This window comes from Stenella coeruleoalba (genome assembly GCF_951394435.1).
Source record: "Stenella coeruleoalba genome assembly, chromosome: 19".
NCBI classification, from domain to species: Eukaryota; Metazoa; Chordata; class Mammalia; order Artiodactyla; family Delphinidae; genus Stenella; species Stenella coeruleoalba.
This window is the reverse complement of record NC_137165.1, coordinates 35,879,379-35,894,861: the sequence shown is the minus strand read 5'-3', so window position 1 is coordinate 35,894,861 and position 15,483 is coordinate 35,879,379. Positions and strand designations below refer to the sequence as shown.

At 37.6% G+C, this 15,483-nt stretch overlaps 1 protein-coding gene across 5 annotated transcripts in view; it reads left to right on the top strand.

The window, feature by feature from the left end:
• AP2B1 (adaptor related protein complex 2 subunit beta 1) overlaps positions 1-15,483 on the top strand; it is a 122,632-nt gene that overhangs the window by 45,498 nt on the left and 61,651 nt on the right. For all 5 annotated transcript variants that reach the window (XM_079904150.1, XM_079904146.1, XM_079904149.1 and 2 more), the window contains 4 exons: positions 673-788; positions 2,793-2,958; positions 4,500-4,598; positions 12,589-12,848. In XM_079904150.1, coding sequence (XP_079760276.1) covers positions 673-788; positions 2,793-2,958; positions 4,500-4,598; positions 12,589-12,848 — 641 coding nt within the window. The remainder of the gene's footprint in view (positions 1-672; positions 789-2,792; positions 2,959-4,499; positions 4,599-12,588; positions 12,849-15,483) is intronic.

The following is a 15,483-nucleotide window of genomic DNA, read 5'->3' as shown; positions in this document are numbered from 1 at the left end:
AAAAACTATGACTTATTGTTTCAATACATTAGTTTTGTCACTTGTATTCTTCCATATTCCCTTCATTAATGAAAGACTAATAGATTAAATTCTATTTTATAGATGAGCCATAGGCTGTGGAAAGTTGCAGTTTACCTAAGGCCATAGACTTGCAGTTATATAGCCCAGAAGATGGCAAATTTTTCTTAGAGTTTTTTGAGTCACAGAGAACTTTGAAAATATAATGAAAACTGTAAACCTTCTCCCAGGAAAATATGCTTGTGTGCACAAATGAAATTTGGCAGTTTCATTTCAAGAGGTTTAAAGATGCCTTCTGTCTGTGCTCATTCATGAACTTCAGATAAAGACCTCTTCGCTTGGCTTATTCTTTCATTCTTATTCTTTCCTTCTACCTTGACTTATGCTTTCTTCTCATTTCTGTCATCCTGGCTATCCAAGATGATTTTTTTCACTTGAACTGTTTCTTGTAATGAGTCAAATTTGGAGTATATCTAGAACTTCTGTATATCTCCATCAGATAACCCAGCCTCTAGTATAGTGTGGTCAAATTAAGTGCCTCATCTTTTAGTCTAGTTTAGTTGATACACCTGAATGTTCCAAAAAAATATTTTTTATGTTGAGGTTGTGTTACTGGATAGGTCATCTGACTTCTCATTATGTTCCTCTTTGCAGCAATCTGCAGAGCGCTGTGTAAGCACATTGCTTGATCTCATCCAAACCAAAGTAAATTATGTGGTCCAAGAGGCGATTGTTGTCATCAGGGATATCTTCCGCAAATACCCCAACAAGTACGTTCAGATACTTCTGCCCCTCTTCCTCAGATCATTTAGGAAATGTTTAAGTAAGGCACTTTGAGGTTGGCTAGGTAAGAATTAGTCTTTGTAAAGTAACTGGTCATAATTGAATACTTTATTAAAAATCAGAAACGTATAAGTTGGTTAGCACAAGGATTAAAATCTGATTTTTCACTCTGCTTTATCACTTTTAGAAGAATTGAAGTTCTGTCTGAATATGCATTGTCAATTGGCATATATTAAAGTTAGCCAGATTCTTTGGTGATGAAGTTACTATTAAATAAGGATACCCATATATTCTACGTTGTCTGGGCATAATCCATTTTATGCCTCTTACCAGGCATAATTAATAATTGTGCCCCTTTTCACTCTCAGAAACGTCTCAGTTTGAATAATAAATTATATGGTCACCTTATTGTAAAAGCCAGGGAGGTGACAGCTTCACTACTCACTTAGTATGTTATGTAGTACTTGTAGAAAATTATAGAACATGCAACAATAAACTGTCAGAGTTTCAGGCCTTTTCTGAAGTATTGTAGCTGCTTCCTTTAAGATATACAAAATCTACATTTTCACTCCATAAAAATTTTCACATTGAGGCCTCTTAGTTATGAAACAAAAATACTTTCTCAGATTTGCTTTTGAAGGCAAACAATTAAGGAATCTGAAAGAGTGAAATAAGAGCAGATCTTATAAGCATCCTAAATCTCATTTTACCTTATAATCATAGAGATGAACTGTGCTAAGGCTTCTGATCATCGTTAAAGATAATGTGAAATGAAGTGACTTACAGTTAGTTAGCTTAGTGGTGGACTCAGAATTAGAAGAAATATTTTAATAAGGCAGTGGTTTATTAAGCATTATATATACTGTATATATATATATATTTTTTTTTTGAATTCTAGAAATGGTATTTTTGGAAAAAGGATCATATACTTTTACCGTTCTCCCAGGAAAGAGGAGGGTTGGGTTTCTAAACTTCTTGATTAAGTGGGGAGGTGTATATCTTAATATGCTTGGTAAAGAAATGTGTCCATTTCTGGTCTGTATTACTGAGGGATTATGATAGTTTAATTTTAAGAAAGCATTATCGAGAACCTGGTTTAATCAGTGGAAATAGGGCAAACAATTAAGTGTATTATTCAGTTGTCCATATCTCATTTATTATACAATTTCATTCTGATGTTTAAAACTACATTAGCTGGGCTTCCCTGGTGGCGCAGTGGTTGAGAGTCCGCCTGCCGATGCAGGGGACACGGGTTTGTGCCCCAGTCCGGGAAGATCCCACATGCCGCGGAGCGGCTGGGCCCGTGAGCCATGGCTGCTGAGCCTGCTTGTCCGGAGCCTGTGCTCCGCAACGAGAGAGGCCCACATACCGCAAAAAAAAAAAAAACCACATTAGCCAAGGAGATGGATTTAACATGGTAAAGAATGAGAGCTATAGACCTGTAAAAATAAATACTCGAATTGCTTATTTCTTTAGAAAAACAGGTCATTAGTGTGGGTGCCTTGGGAGGAAGGAACATAAAGATCTCTATAGAAAGCAGAGATAGGTGGATAAGAGGCAAAATTACTGTTTCTGGATGCTATTGTTGTCTGACTCCATTTTCCTAATAGTAAAGTGGAATTTCTGTTCCTCTACGATGAAGGTAAAATGAAGTAATAGGAAAATTCTCTGATCTAGTTATGAGAAGGACTGTGAGAAATGTAAGGTAGTGGTATTATCTTAAACCATAGGTTAGTTTTTCCTTGTGAAAAGAATATCTGATAAGCTTTTACAAAGATTTGTGGTCTAGTTATTAAAACATAATTGAAGGAAAATTGAAGACATTTATAATTTTCTGGCTTTAAAGCCTGTACATTCTCTTGGCTAAAAGTCTTTGTAGTTTGGTGGTGGTTTAGGGTACCTCGTCCATGGTTTTTTGCTTTGTAGGCTTCATTGTTAAATACACTTCTCAGTTTTGCCTTCAGTAACCATAGTCCATTTTGTTATATCAGATATGAAAGTATCATTGCCACTTTGTGTGAGAACTTAGACTCACTGGATGAACCAGACGCTCGCGCAGCTATGATTTGGATTGTGGGAGAATATGCTGAAAGAATTGACAATGCAGATGAGTTACTAGAGAGCTTCCTGGAAGGTTTTCATGATGAAAGCACCCAGGTAAGTTCCCATCTATATTTTATGTATTAGATGTTTTGGGGACGATTTCAGGAAAGGTAAAGGTTAGGCAGTTTCATGTGTGTGAATTTATATACACATATAGTATGTTCATTTTTCTCCCAAAAAGGGGTAACCTTTTCTGTTGTGCTAACTTCTGTTGGAACAAGCCTGCCTAATTTAGACAGTGGTTCTCAGACTTTAATGAGCCTAAGAAGCACCTAAGCACTGGTGTTTAACCTGTGTTAAAGGACAGGTTGCTGGGCCCCACCCCTAGAGTTTCTGAGTCAGTAGGTCTGAGATGGGCCTAAGCATGTTCATTTCTTACAAGGTTGAGGGTGGTGATGCTAGTGCTGCTGCTGGTCCAGAACCACACTTTGACAACTACTGACTTAGAGCAGTAGTTATTACTTTTTAATTTTCTGTCACCTAAAGATGATTACCCACTGCTGTTAGTAATGGTTGTGGCTTAGTTGGAGCTGGGGTTTCTGTCTGCGGTGAAGGCTGGCATGTGCAGTTTGAAAAGATTCTTTGTGGGTGGTTAGACTCCTTCCCATCTTCTGTCTGTCTTCTACCAAAACTGAGAGACCTTCGAGTCAAAGGCCCAGAGAAGCAGATAAATTATTAAAGCTTTTTCCCCGGCATTTGTACTCACTGCAAATTGAAGTTCATGTGTGTAATCTATCATAGTAATTTTAATAGGCCCTACAAGGAACATATACCAGCCAGTAGTTTCATGGTTCAGCAGGCGACTTTTTTTTTTTTTAATTATTATTTTTAAAATTTTATTCTTTTTTTGTGTGTTTAATTGATTTGTTTCATTTATTTATTTTTGGCTGCATTGGGTCTTCCGTTGCTGTGCGCGGGCTTTCTCTAGTTGCCGCGAGCGGGGGCCACTCTTCATTGCAGTGCGAGGGCTTCTCATAGTGGTGGCTTCTCTTGTTGCGGAGCACAGACTCTAGGCACGCAGGCTTCAGTAGTTGTGGCGCATGGGCTTAGTTGCTCTGCGGCACGTGGGTTCTTCCTGGACCAGGGCTCAAACCCGTGTCCCCTGCATGGGCAGGCGGATTCTTAACCACTGCGCCACCAGGGAAGCCCTAGCATGCCACTCTTAACTGGTTGTGATCTGGCATAATTCTACTGTCTTGGCTCTTGCCTCAGTATGATAAATGATTCCCTAATTCCCTGGAAGTTGTAGCTTTTGGTGGAAGTAAATAATAAAGAATTTGGTCAGGAACCAGTTTTACTGCCATCAGTATGTTAGCATGTACTTTAAGAAATACAGGTGATTATCTGGGCCAGAAACAAACCAGCAGTTTTTGATGCCAAAAAATGCAATTTGGAGATAGGAGGCTAGTGAGTTTTCAGTTGATGAAAACCTTTGACTGCTATTGTGGATATTGGCTGAGTTTTAACCTTTGTTTCTTAATCAAAATCAGAAAGACCTCATAGTAAGTCATATTTGGGAAAATATCACTTTGGAATTCATGGTGTGGAATAATGCAAATGTCTTTCACTTTACCTATTAAATTACATTTGCTTAGGTACAGCTCACTCTGCTTACTGCCATAGTGAAGCTGTTTCTCAAGAAACCATCAGAAACGCAGGAGCTGGTACAGCAGGTCTTGAGTTTGGCAACACAGGTAAGAAGTCTGAAAAAAGCATGGAGTTGATTTGTCTTGTTTTAAATTCTAGGAAATTGTGAAACTTCTTCCAAGAAGGTTCATTTGCAGAGATTTTAAACGGAAGGAGTTTAGATTCTGTTAAAAAAATAAAAACAGTGCCTCTTTTACATATTCTGCTGAATTAGAACTGGTTGTATGGCTTCTAAATGAATTGACTGACTCCAGTTTTAATAATAATTCATGAAAATTGAACTTAGACTCTTTAGTGTTAACGAAGGACATGACTTAGTGAAAATGACATTGAGTCTCACAGTATCTCCTTCTGGGGGACTTAATTTCAGCTTTCAAATGAAAGTACCCTGTAGAGATGGTAAATGCTTTGACAAATATCTCGTGTGCTGTTCTGCCTTCTAGATAAGTTGCCTTTCTCTTTAAGTAATTTTAAAGTGCTAATGCTGCTTCCTTATTTATTTAGTATTTTTGGTCCTTTTAGGGAGGGTTCTGATTTCAGGAATGTGGCAACCAGCTGGATACACAGAAATCAAAGTAATTACTTTTTCTGACGTAACTAGTATAATGATCAGTCCATCATGATCCAGTAATGTTCTTAATTAGATTTGAGAACAGGCTGGCTTTAGCAGGCTGTCAAGAGTTATGATGTGTGTTTACACATGGAATCTGATTCAGATATTCAATTTACCATTTTCCCCTTTCATCTCTTTATAGTTGTATATTAACAGCATTTGAACTCTTTTATAGTTATTTAACCTAGTTCTGAGCTGTCATCTTTCCTTTTTTTTTTGCTCTGAGGAGCTTTATTTCATATCAATAATGAGCACAATTGGAGGACTAAATATGGTAAATCCTGTAATTAATTAGTACGGTTGGGGTGTGCACTTAGTACACTTCTTGAAAACCAGTTCCAAACTGAGACCACAAATGTGAACCTTGAATAGTTGCCCATACATCATCTGTTAAGTGGTCAAAGCTCATCATTTGGCACATGATAAATGCAAAGTTCTTCTTTCCTCTGACAGAATTTAATTTTAGAAATGCCAGGAATCCATTTTAAGGAAAAGAAGTTTGACGGGCAGATAAGGCATTTGAATACTTAATGGAATACTATAAAGCAGACAACATTATTAAATAAGTTGTTTATAGGATATGCTATACAACTCTGAAAAAAATACAGCCAAGAAAACTGTTAGAGTCAAAGGCTACTTTCTGACACTTGATTCAAGTACAGATGTTTTACAATCAATGAACTCAAATGTGAAGAAGACCTGAAACTAAAAATTAAGATAATTGTCTTGTCTGATTACTGATGCAAGTAAGCATTACTGAGAATTATCACTTGATTATCTTTTAAGGAGCAGTTGACCAACAGTAGTTGAGTTAAAGGATGTCAGAAAATTCACTTCACAGAAAATAGAGGTGTCCCACTCCACCCCTTGTACCTCTCAGTTTTCTCCATTTCTCCAACAAATTATGAATGAACTTTTTAATGTGCTATTTCCCCAAGTCTCTAAACCTTCACTTGACCCCATTATGGTTAGTGTGAAGAAGCATCCATATGAGTATGTGGAGTCAAGGGCAGGCCATGGCTCACCATCTGTCCATGAAAAGTGGACTGGGAGGTTGTCCACCACTGATGAGGCATGTCTTGGCACTAAGAGCAGAAATTGGTCATCTTCTGAATCAAAATAGTTTAGGTTAGACGTTAATTTTCACATTAATGTTTAATAGGTCATCTACAGGGGGCCATTTTGAATAGAAATTGCCCCTTCTTAATCATGTAGTGCTTGTTACAGACTCCGTAGGGTGATTGCCATTAAATTAGCCATGTATTTGACTTCATCTTAGGGCCTTGAAGTTCATTTCTGTCTTTTGCTACAGGCCCTGGAGCCTCTCTCCTTTATGAAAGAAAGAGCTCTGTATAAGTTAACCAGATTCAAAGAAGTCTTGTGTTTATTCTAGATGGTAATATAGTAAACTTGACTTTAATGAGGCCTATGTACTAACACTTCAGAAAACTCCCTGAACACAGATAAATACCTATTTATACAGTCTCTTAGCTTTCTCAGAAATCTCATTTTCTTCAAGAATCATGGGATTTCTGTTTATTAAAGTATCTCAAGTTTTAACTCTCCCCTGACGGCCACATTTCAAAGCATCAGCAATATCTGGCTCTCCATGAAAGTTACCACAAGAAGTAGAAAATAAGGAAAGAGAAAATGTAGAGATGGGAGTGCTGGGTGGTGACCTAGAATCACTCGGCAGGTAAGAGACTGTCTCGGCTTACATTGTGTGACAGATTCATGCCTCAGCCAAATTGAAGATTCTGTGTTTATGTATGTGTGGAATAGTCAAAGTCATCTTAACTGCTGAGAGGCCACTTGACATTCATCCACCTTGGAAAATAGATACACCTTTCCTATTACTAATTTTACATCTCTTAAAATTTATTTGTTAGAGCTCTTTGAAGTGTTTTTTCTAAAACTTCCTTTTGCCTGAAGCAAAGCGATTTCCATAACCATCAAGGCAATGGTTATTTAATATTATCTATATTGAGCATTCTAGGTTTCCTAGTCTAGACCCTTTATTACCCATTTGTATCTCTGTTAAGATGGAGTTAGAACAATTTTCTAAAAAGAATTTTGGCTTTGCTCCTTCTCTACTCCCTTTTTAAATTTAATTATTTATTTATTTACTTTTGGCTGCATACGGTCTTTTTCTAGTTGCAGCGAGTAGGGGCTACTCTTCGTTGTGGTGCGCAGGCTTCTCATTGCAGTGGCTTCTCTTGTTGCGGAGCACGGGCTCCAGTAGTTGTGGCATGTGGGCTTCAGTAGTTGTGGCACACAGGCTTAGTTGCTCCGTGGCATGTGGGATTTTCCCAGACCAGGGCTCGAACCTGTGTCCCCTGCATTGGCAGGCAGATTCTTAACCACTGTGTGACCAGGGAAATCCTGTCTACTCGCTTCTGAATAGATAAGGCTAGCCTCATAATCAAGTGAGTGTCTTTGGTAGATATCTATTGTATTCACAAGTTCTGAACCCTGCCTTCATCTCCATTGTCTCTTAAGGCCTCTGTATCTGTATTTAACAGGCAGCATAGGAGAGCTGTGTTTTAGGTTCTTGTCAGAGTTCAAACTCACTCTTATTACAGTATTTGCCTGAGATAAAGTGTTTAGGGAGGATTCCCTATGTTCTTATAGATGTTGAAATTTACCACTGAATCAAGCCAGATTAGTAGAGAGCTGGGGATCTAGACTGCATTGTATTTGACCCTTATTAGAATAGTTTTTACTGAATTACACTAATATCATCATCCTGTAGTAAGGGTTGTCATGAGAAACTATCCTCTTTAGGTCTGTTATCAAAGTATTTATTCCATTATATATTTTTTTCTCTATGAAACCCCATAAAAAAATTCCTAACCAGTTTTGGATTCTCTTATGCATTAGTGTGTAATTAACTGCCCCTCTGAATGGCTTATCTGACTAGACTTGTTTTTCATATCAGATGTTTGAAACCTTAGAATCAGATTTAAGGATCTCCCGTAGAAAATGTGTGGGTCATCGTGGCTTGCATTTTTCTGCCTTTGCTTCTAATTTATGTTCTCTAGCCTTAGATGTATTTTATAAGATTTGCTAAATCCATTTCTAGAACAGGGCAGGGTATAAATAAACCATCAGACGTTCCTAATTCTAGATTTTCTGTACAAGGACTAGTAGAGAATCTTAGTAACAACAGTCATCTGTATAGTGCTTACTATGTGCCAGGCTTTCAGTAAGGGTTAATACTGTTACTCTTCCCATTTTATAGGTGAGGAAACTGAGACAGAGAGAGACCGGCCCAGTTAATATGGGATGGAACTAGTACTCAAACCCAAGTAGCCTGGCTCCAGAGTCTTTGCCCTTTTCTACTCTGTTAATGCTGCTTCTTAAGTCTGAAAGTTAAGAATGACTTTTGAGAATACTCATTTCCTGTCTTCCCTGCCTGAAGCATTGTTGTGCATAAGCCAGTATAAATAAGTGAACTTAGAGGTTTTAAGATTATTGTGGATGATTATTTCATATTTGGCTATAAATAATAAACAGTTTCTCTAGGCTTGCCTTTTCTGTCCAGTTAATGAAATCTGAGGCATTAGCATAATAGAATAAGCACATTTATATAAGTCTTTTCCACTGGAATTTTCCTCTGGAATTTTTTTCTCAAGTTCGTGAAATAAGAACCTAATTTAATATTTACGTTACCAGCCATGAATTTTTAAGTTGAGGGCAGCATGATCTGCTGAGTTACATTAATTTGAATTGGGTGGTGGGGTTCTGTTTCTGCTACATCCCCTGGTTCAGGACGTGACTGGGCAAATTTCTCTGTCATACTACTGTTCTGTCTTTATAGTAGACTTAATCCTATTGTTTATCTATGCTGAGAATTCAGTGAAGTATATGTGAAATCTTTGTGCTTCTAATTTTAAATAAAATGGTGGTATGATTAGAAATGTTATGGGACTTCCTGGTGGTGCAGTGGTTGAGAGTCCGCCTGCCAATGCAGGGCACACGGGTTCGAGCGAGGATCCCACATGCCGCGGAGCAACGAAGCCCATGCGCCACAACTGCTGAACCTGTGCTCTGGAGCCCGTGGGCCACAACTGCTGAGCCCACGTGCCACAACTACTGAAGCCCATGCGCCTAGAGCCCAAGCTCTGCAACGGGAGAAGCCACCGCAATGAGAAGCCTGCGCACCGCAACGAAGAGTAGCCCCTGCTCGCGGCAACTAGAGAAAGCCCACGCGCAGCAATGAAGACCCAACAACGAACACCCAATGCACCAAAAAATAAATAAATTTATAAAAACAACAACAATAAAGAAAAAAGAATAAAAGGGGAGCAGAGAACAAATAAGACAAAAAAGAAATGACAACAGTTCCAAACCTAACCATATCAATAAGTACATTAAACGTTGTCTAAACACCCCAGTTAAATGACAGAAGTCAACAGGTTAGGAAAAAAAAAACTATATATATATGTGTGTATATATATATATATGTATGTGTGTGTGTGTGTGTGTGTGTGTATATATATATATATATATATATATATGTAATTAGGGGAAAAGAAAACCAACCCTTGAATCCATGGCTTTATTTCAAAGATTTGTCTTTTCGCTTTGATAGTTTTAGAGGAATTAGTAAAGAATACTCATAGAAGTGTCCAAACTTTAGTAATTACTATTTTTAGTACATGGAAAAGAAGTCTTCACCTTAGTTTTTCCGTCTGTGAACTAGAGACCGTCATCATCAAAATCACCTGTGCTGCTTGTTAAAAATAAAAGTTCCTGGGCCCCACTTCTGACATAATGAATCAGAAACTCTGGAATCTGCACTTTCAGTGGCTTTCCTGGTGTGTTAAAATGTTGATGCACATTATAGTTTAAGAATTACTGTTTCAGAGCTTGCTTGGTAAGAATTGTTTTGGAAGCTCTCAAATTTTGGAAAATACACTATTTTCTCGAGATCCTTATGGGAGCCTATCAGACTAGCAGTACAGTAGATCCGAAACCAAATTTTCTGAGTCACCAAACACATAATGGCACCTTAAAATCATAAAAAGTTTCTATTTTCTTGTCATTAGCCTTGACTGGGCCTGATTTATCGTGGTCTCCATGTGAATTAGTGAGGCAGTGAAGGCCAGCTGATAGTAGTCCTAACAGATCACCCCTCAGGATAACTGAGTTTGGACAGTGGAGATCCTTGCCCACTCTTCACTTCTAGTCCTGGAAAATTTGCACGCATTTTCTCATTTCTCATAGGACTAAATTTTTAAGTCAATGTTAAGATTTACAGTACGTATACCCTTTGATCCAGTGATTCTATCTTCAGAAGTTTGTCCTGTTGCAGTGTTTTGAATTTGTGGGGGGACTCAAGCTATTTTCACGGAAGTATATATTTTGTGAATCCCCACAGGAATCTTTTTTTTTTGGCCATTTGGTTAAATATGTACCAGCTATATGAGAGAAATAGTTTAAAGTAAAAAAAAAAATATTTTGATAAGTATATTATTAAGCTGTATTATGTAGTTTATTTTAATATGTTTAACAACTTTACTACTATATAAAGGCAAATTAAGTTTTCCCAGTTAAGTGATGTGTAGTGTTCATTGTGTAATAAAAAGCATAGTCTACAAATTTTAGATGACATGCTTTGGGGACTGAATATACAGATTAACATATAACTTTTAATTTAAATAGCAATAAAAGCTGGGCAGGGGATTGCTTTCCTAATGTGATACTTGGAGAAACTTGTATTCTGCTCTTTTAAAAACTCAACTTGTTTATGTTTCATAATATTCACGCTTTGTTTCCAAATGAAAATCCAAGTGAGGAGGTTTCAGGCTGCTATTTATAAACACTTCCTCAGGAGCAAATTAGCCCCCCTCCCAGCAAGCAACAAAACAAACTCATTTAGATTGGATAGTATCACTGTTTCCTTTTTTTAACCCTGGCATTTCAAATACTACAAACATTTTGATATGAATAATACATGTATATGTGCATTTCTATTAGAATAATGCAACCTATGAATGTGATAAAGATTATCTTGAGGTAAAATTTACCCTTTTTATACTGTATTAACTTGTATCTCAGTGTTCTTTATACTTTTTTGTTTTTAACCAGCACTCCATTTTGAGTGCAAATTAAATATACATGATTAAGAAAATATATATAAAACCATCAGGGTCACTTCCGGTATTGAGCTGAATGATACGTGCCTTAAATGGCTAAATTATAAACCAGTTCATCTGCTTATGTAGAAACTCATGGGAAAAACCCTGGCCTAGTTTAAAGAAAATATTTTTGTATGTGTTTTAAATACAGAAATTGAAATGGGACTGATTGTTGCCTTTAATAACATGATACCACTGGAACAATTCATGCGTAAATGAATGCCACTATACAGACATTCTGAGAGGTGGATACCAGGATATTTATTGCCACTTTGTAATGATTGCAAAAATAAATAGTAGGAAGGAGGGAGAAAGAGGCAACAGCCTAAATGTTCATCAATAGGACACTAGTAAATAATGATGCAGTGCTGCATATACAGTGGAAAATGGCAGCTGTATGTGCCAATATGGAAAGCAGCTTGAGGAGCAGTATACATACTATGAAACTGGTTTTGTATAAAATAAATATATATGTGTGGGAGCTCTCTGGTAAGATATATAGTGCACTGTTAATATGGCTATTTTGGGGATGGGGAGTTAAGGTGGGGTAGGGTTGGATGATGGGAGAGACTTATTTTTATATTATACATTTCTAAATTGTGATGTGTCATTGATAATAAATTTTTCTTAGCCATGACCACGTATAAAATTATTTTTAAACAGCCACAAAAAAAAAATGAGACCACTAAATTCAAGTGTCACCCCTTTTAGAAGCACTTAGTTATGTTCTCTCTTGAACAGTTTTTTTTTATTTTTTAGGTAATAGTACCTCTCATACTATATTGTAATAATTAATATTCTTTGAGCTCATTGAAGTCAGGCACTGTGTTGTTGTCTCTTTATATCCAGGGCCTAGCTAGTGTCTCCATAGGAGATACTTAATAAATATTTGAATGAAGAAAGAAGGTATGAGTGAAATATATTTAAGATGTGTTTCATGAATAATCCTGCTAATATTAAAGCAGTTAAAAACATTATTTTTATGTCCTGAGGCCATCGTAAGCAGTTGATTTTTACTGGCTTAAAATTTATTTTCCTTTTCCCAACTTCATTTTGAATTTGAGTCTTAGAACTAACCCACTTCAATTTATATTTAAATTCTTGGAAACATTAGAGATTATAGAATTATGACTATTAACAATATATTGAGTCTAAATATCTTCTTAACGGCCAGCTCTGTGTAAATCACTTCAGCATTGCCTTGATAATAAATCCAGCAGTTTGGCTTTCTGTATGGAGAAAGGTTACATTTAAACCTTCTTGCCATTGTCTTTTCATTAGGATTCTGATAATCCTGACCTTCGAGACCGGGGCTATATTTATTGGCGCCTTCTCTCAACTGATCCTGTCACAGCCAAAGAAGTAGTCTTGTCCGAGAAGCCACTGATCTCTGAGGAGACAGATCTTATTGAGCCAACTCTGTTGGATGAGCTCATCTGCCACATTGGTTCTTTGGCCTCAGTGTACCATAAGCCGCCCAATGCTTTTGTGGAAGGAAGTCATGGAATCCATCGCAAACACTTGCCAGTACATCATGGGAGGTAAGCAGGTAAACTAGGTTTGAGTGAGAAGTGATTCTCTGTTTAGACGAAGTTGGTCTTCCTCAAGCTTTTATAGCCTAGAAAAATTTGCTATGCATTTGGCAAACCTACTCTACTGCCCTGGAGGCTTCATCTGAATACTAGTGACCACACACAAACAATGGGTTAAAAGGCCCCTCTGTGTTCTAATCTCAGGGTAGGTAAGGTTGTGCCTTTAGAAAATTGTGGTGAAGATTTTCTAAATGGATAAAGTTTGAAAGTTGCTAAAGTTTCCAGAAAGATGAGGCTAGAAATTTTCCCAGAGTTGAAAACTTGGTAAAAAGCCTGTACAGGCGTACCACAGAGATAGTGCACTTCAGTTCCAGACCACTGCGATGAAGTGTCATGAATTCTTTTGTTGTTGTGTTTTCAGTGCATATAAAAGTTATGTCTATACTATACTGTAGTCTATTAAATGTGCAATAGTATTATGTCTAAAAAAATAGTCTACATACCTTAATTTAAAAATACTGTATTGCTGGGGCTTCCCTGGTGGTGCAGTGGTTGAGAGTCCGCCTGCCGATGCAGGGGACACGGGTTCGTGCCCTGGTCTGGGAGGATCCCACATGCCGCGGAGCGGCTGGGCCCGTGAGCCATGGCCGCTGAGCCTGCGCGTCCGGAGCCTATGCTCCGCAATGGGAGAAGCCACAACAGTGAGAGGCCCGCGTACCGCAAAAAAAAAAAAAAAAAAAAAAAAAAAAATACTGTATTGCTAAAAAATGCTTATCATCATCTGACAATGCAGGGTTGCTACAAACTTTGAATTTGTAAAGACTGCAATATCTGCAAAGTGCAATAAAATGAGGTCCGCCCATGTATACATTTAGCTATTTTTATCCTTTACTGTAACTTTGGTTCAAGCTTATGGATGAAGTTAGCAGACACTGCTTCTCTTATGCTGTAAAGCTAGCTGTTAATGAAATAATGTTTGCAGGATTGTTTTATAAGAGCAGCCTAGGTTCTGCGTAGACATAGTTGTTCAGTTGCCTGTACCTTTTTTACCAAAATAAATTGCTCCATATCAGTAAGGAAATGCTATTATGAACAGACTGTCAGGTAACATGGAACTCTTGCTTTGTAGATAACCCTAAAATTTTAATTTGGGAGTGGCAGTACTCTAATAAACTCTTATAATGGGTATCTTGGAATCTTTTCAGAATCTCCCTTCATTAATTATAATAAACCTCAAATCTAAGTAGAATTTGATCTCTGAGTGGTTAGAGTATCTGCACTTGCACCGTATCTGAGTGTCTCATATTGTGTAATATATATTGCTGTTTCAGTGGTTCATGAATAGCCAGAGTGTAGGATTTATTGCTTTACAAATTAGTGTAGTCAACGTTTACAATACTGTAGCTCTGTTTTGACAGACTATGGGCACAGATAAACAAAAAGAAAAGGGCAGTACCCAAGAAAATGATTATTAATCTTTCATTAGCCCTTGCGTTGAATCTTTGGTTTTAGGGCAGTGCTGTGATTTTCACCCAAAGGAAACTTGTGGTTTCATGAGGATCAGGCCTCGTTACAGGGTGTTTGACCTCGTGGGCAAGCATATTTAACATTCACTAGATATGACCATTTAACTTCTAAGTACATCTCCCAGTCTGTGCTTCAAGTTTTGATAAATAGATATGGACTTTCTGTTGTTTGCCATTTAAATTACCTTTCTCCTGATAACTTTGACCCTCAAATGGGATGGGGAAAGTGAAACAAATCAACAAACAAAAACACCTCTTCCTAGAACACAAAGAGAGAACCAATATGTAAAAAGAAGCACAGTCTTTTACATAAGGTCTTTATCAGATTAATAGCCTTCAATTTGTTACCTTCACAATTCCTTATGTGGTTTCTTTTTGGATGACTTTTTTGTCCATTTGTGCTTGTTTTGTGTTTTTGTTTTGTTTTTTTGCGCTACGCGGGCCTCTCACTGCTGTGGCCTCTCCCGTTGCGGAGCACAGGCTCCGGACGCGCAGGCTCAGCGGCCATGGCTCACGGGTCCAGCCACTTCGCGGCACGTGGGATCTTCCCAGACCAGGGCACGAACCCGTGTCCCCTGCATCGGCAGGCGGACTCTCAACCACTGCGCCACCAGGGAAGCCCTGTTTTTAAAAAAGAAACACAAGTGCAGAAAAATCCCCTTTGAAATAAATATGGGTATGTTGCTGCAAATGGCATGTCTGTAAGAGTACTGACATCACCTAGCTTCTGCGTCCTAAGGGTAATAAGTGATATGCCTCTGACATGAAATACGTTTGCACCATAAAACCTTAGAGGCTTAAAAATGCTTTACTTCATGAGGTCTTTTAAAATCACTTGGGAAAGGGAAAAGTGCCTTTTAGTTGAGTATTGCTTACTATACTTGTCAGCTGCTCTGTGGGCATGAGATGGTAAATAGTCGTCTAACTTGGAAATATCTCACCTTTTAAAAATACTGCTTGGATGACAGTTTTATGCAGTTATTTCCCATGCCTTCACAATGGGGAAAGATTTTCATGTTATTTTCTTGTGTCTTCAGTTTAGAAAAAATACATAATAACGATTTATCATGTTCTTAATTTGTAGAAACTGTAAGATCATTTATTTCTTTTCATCTAAC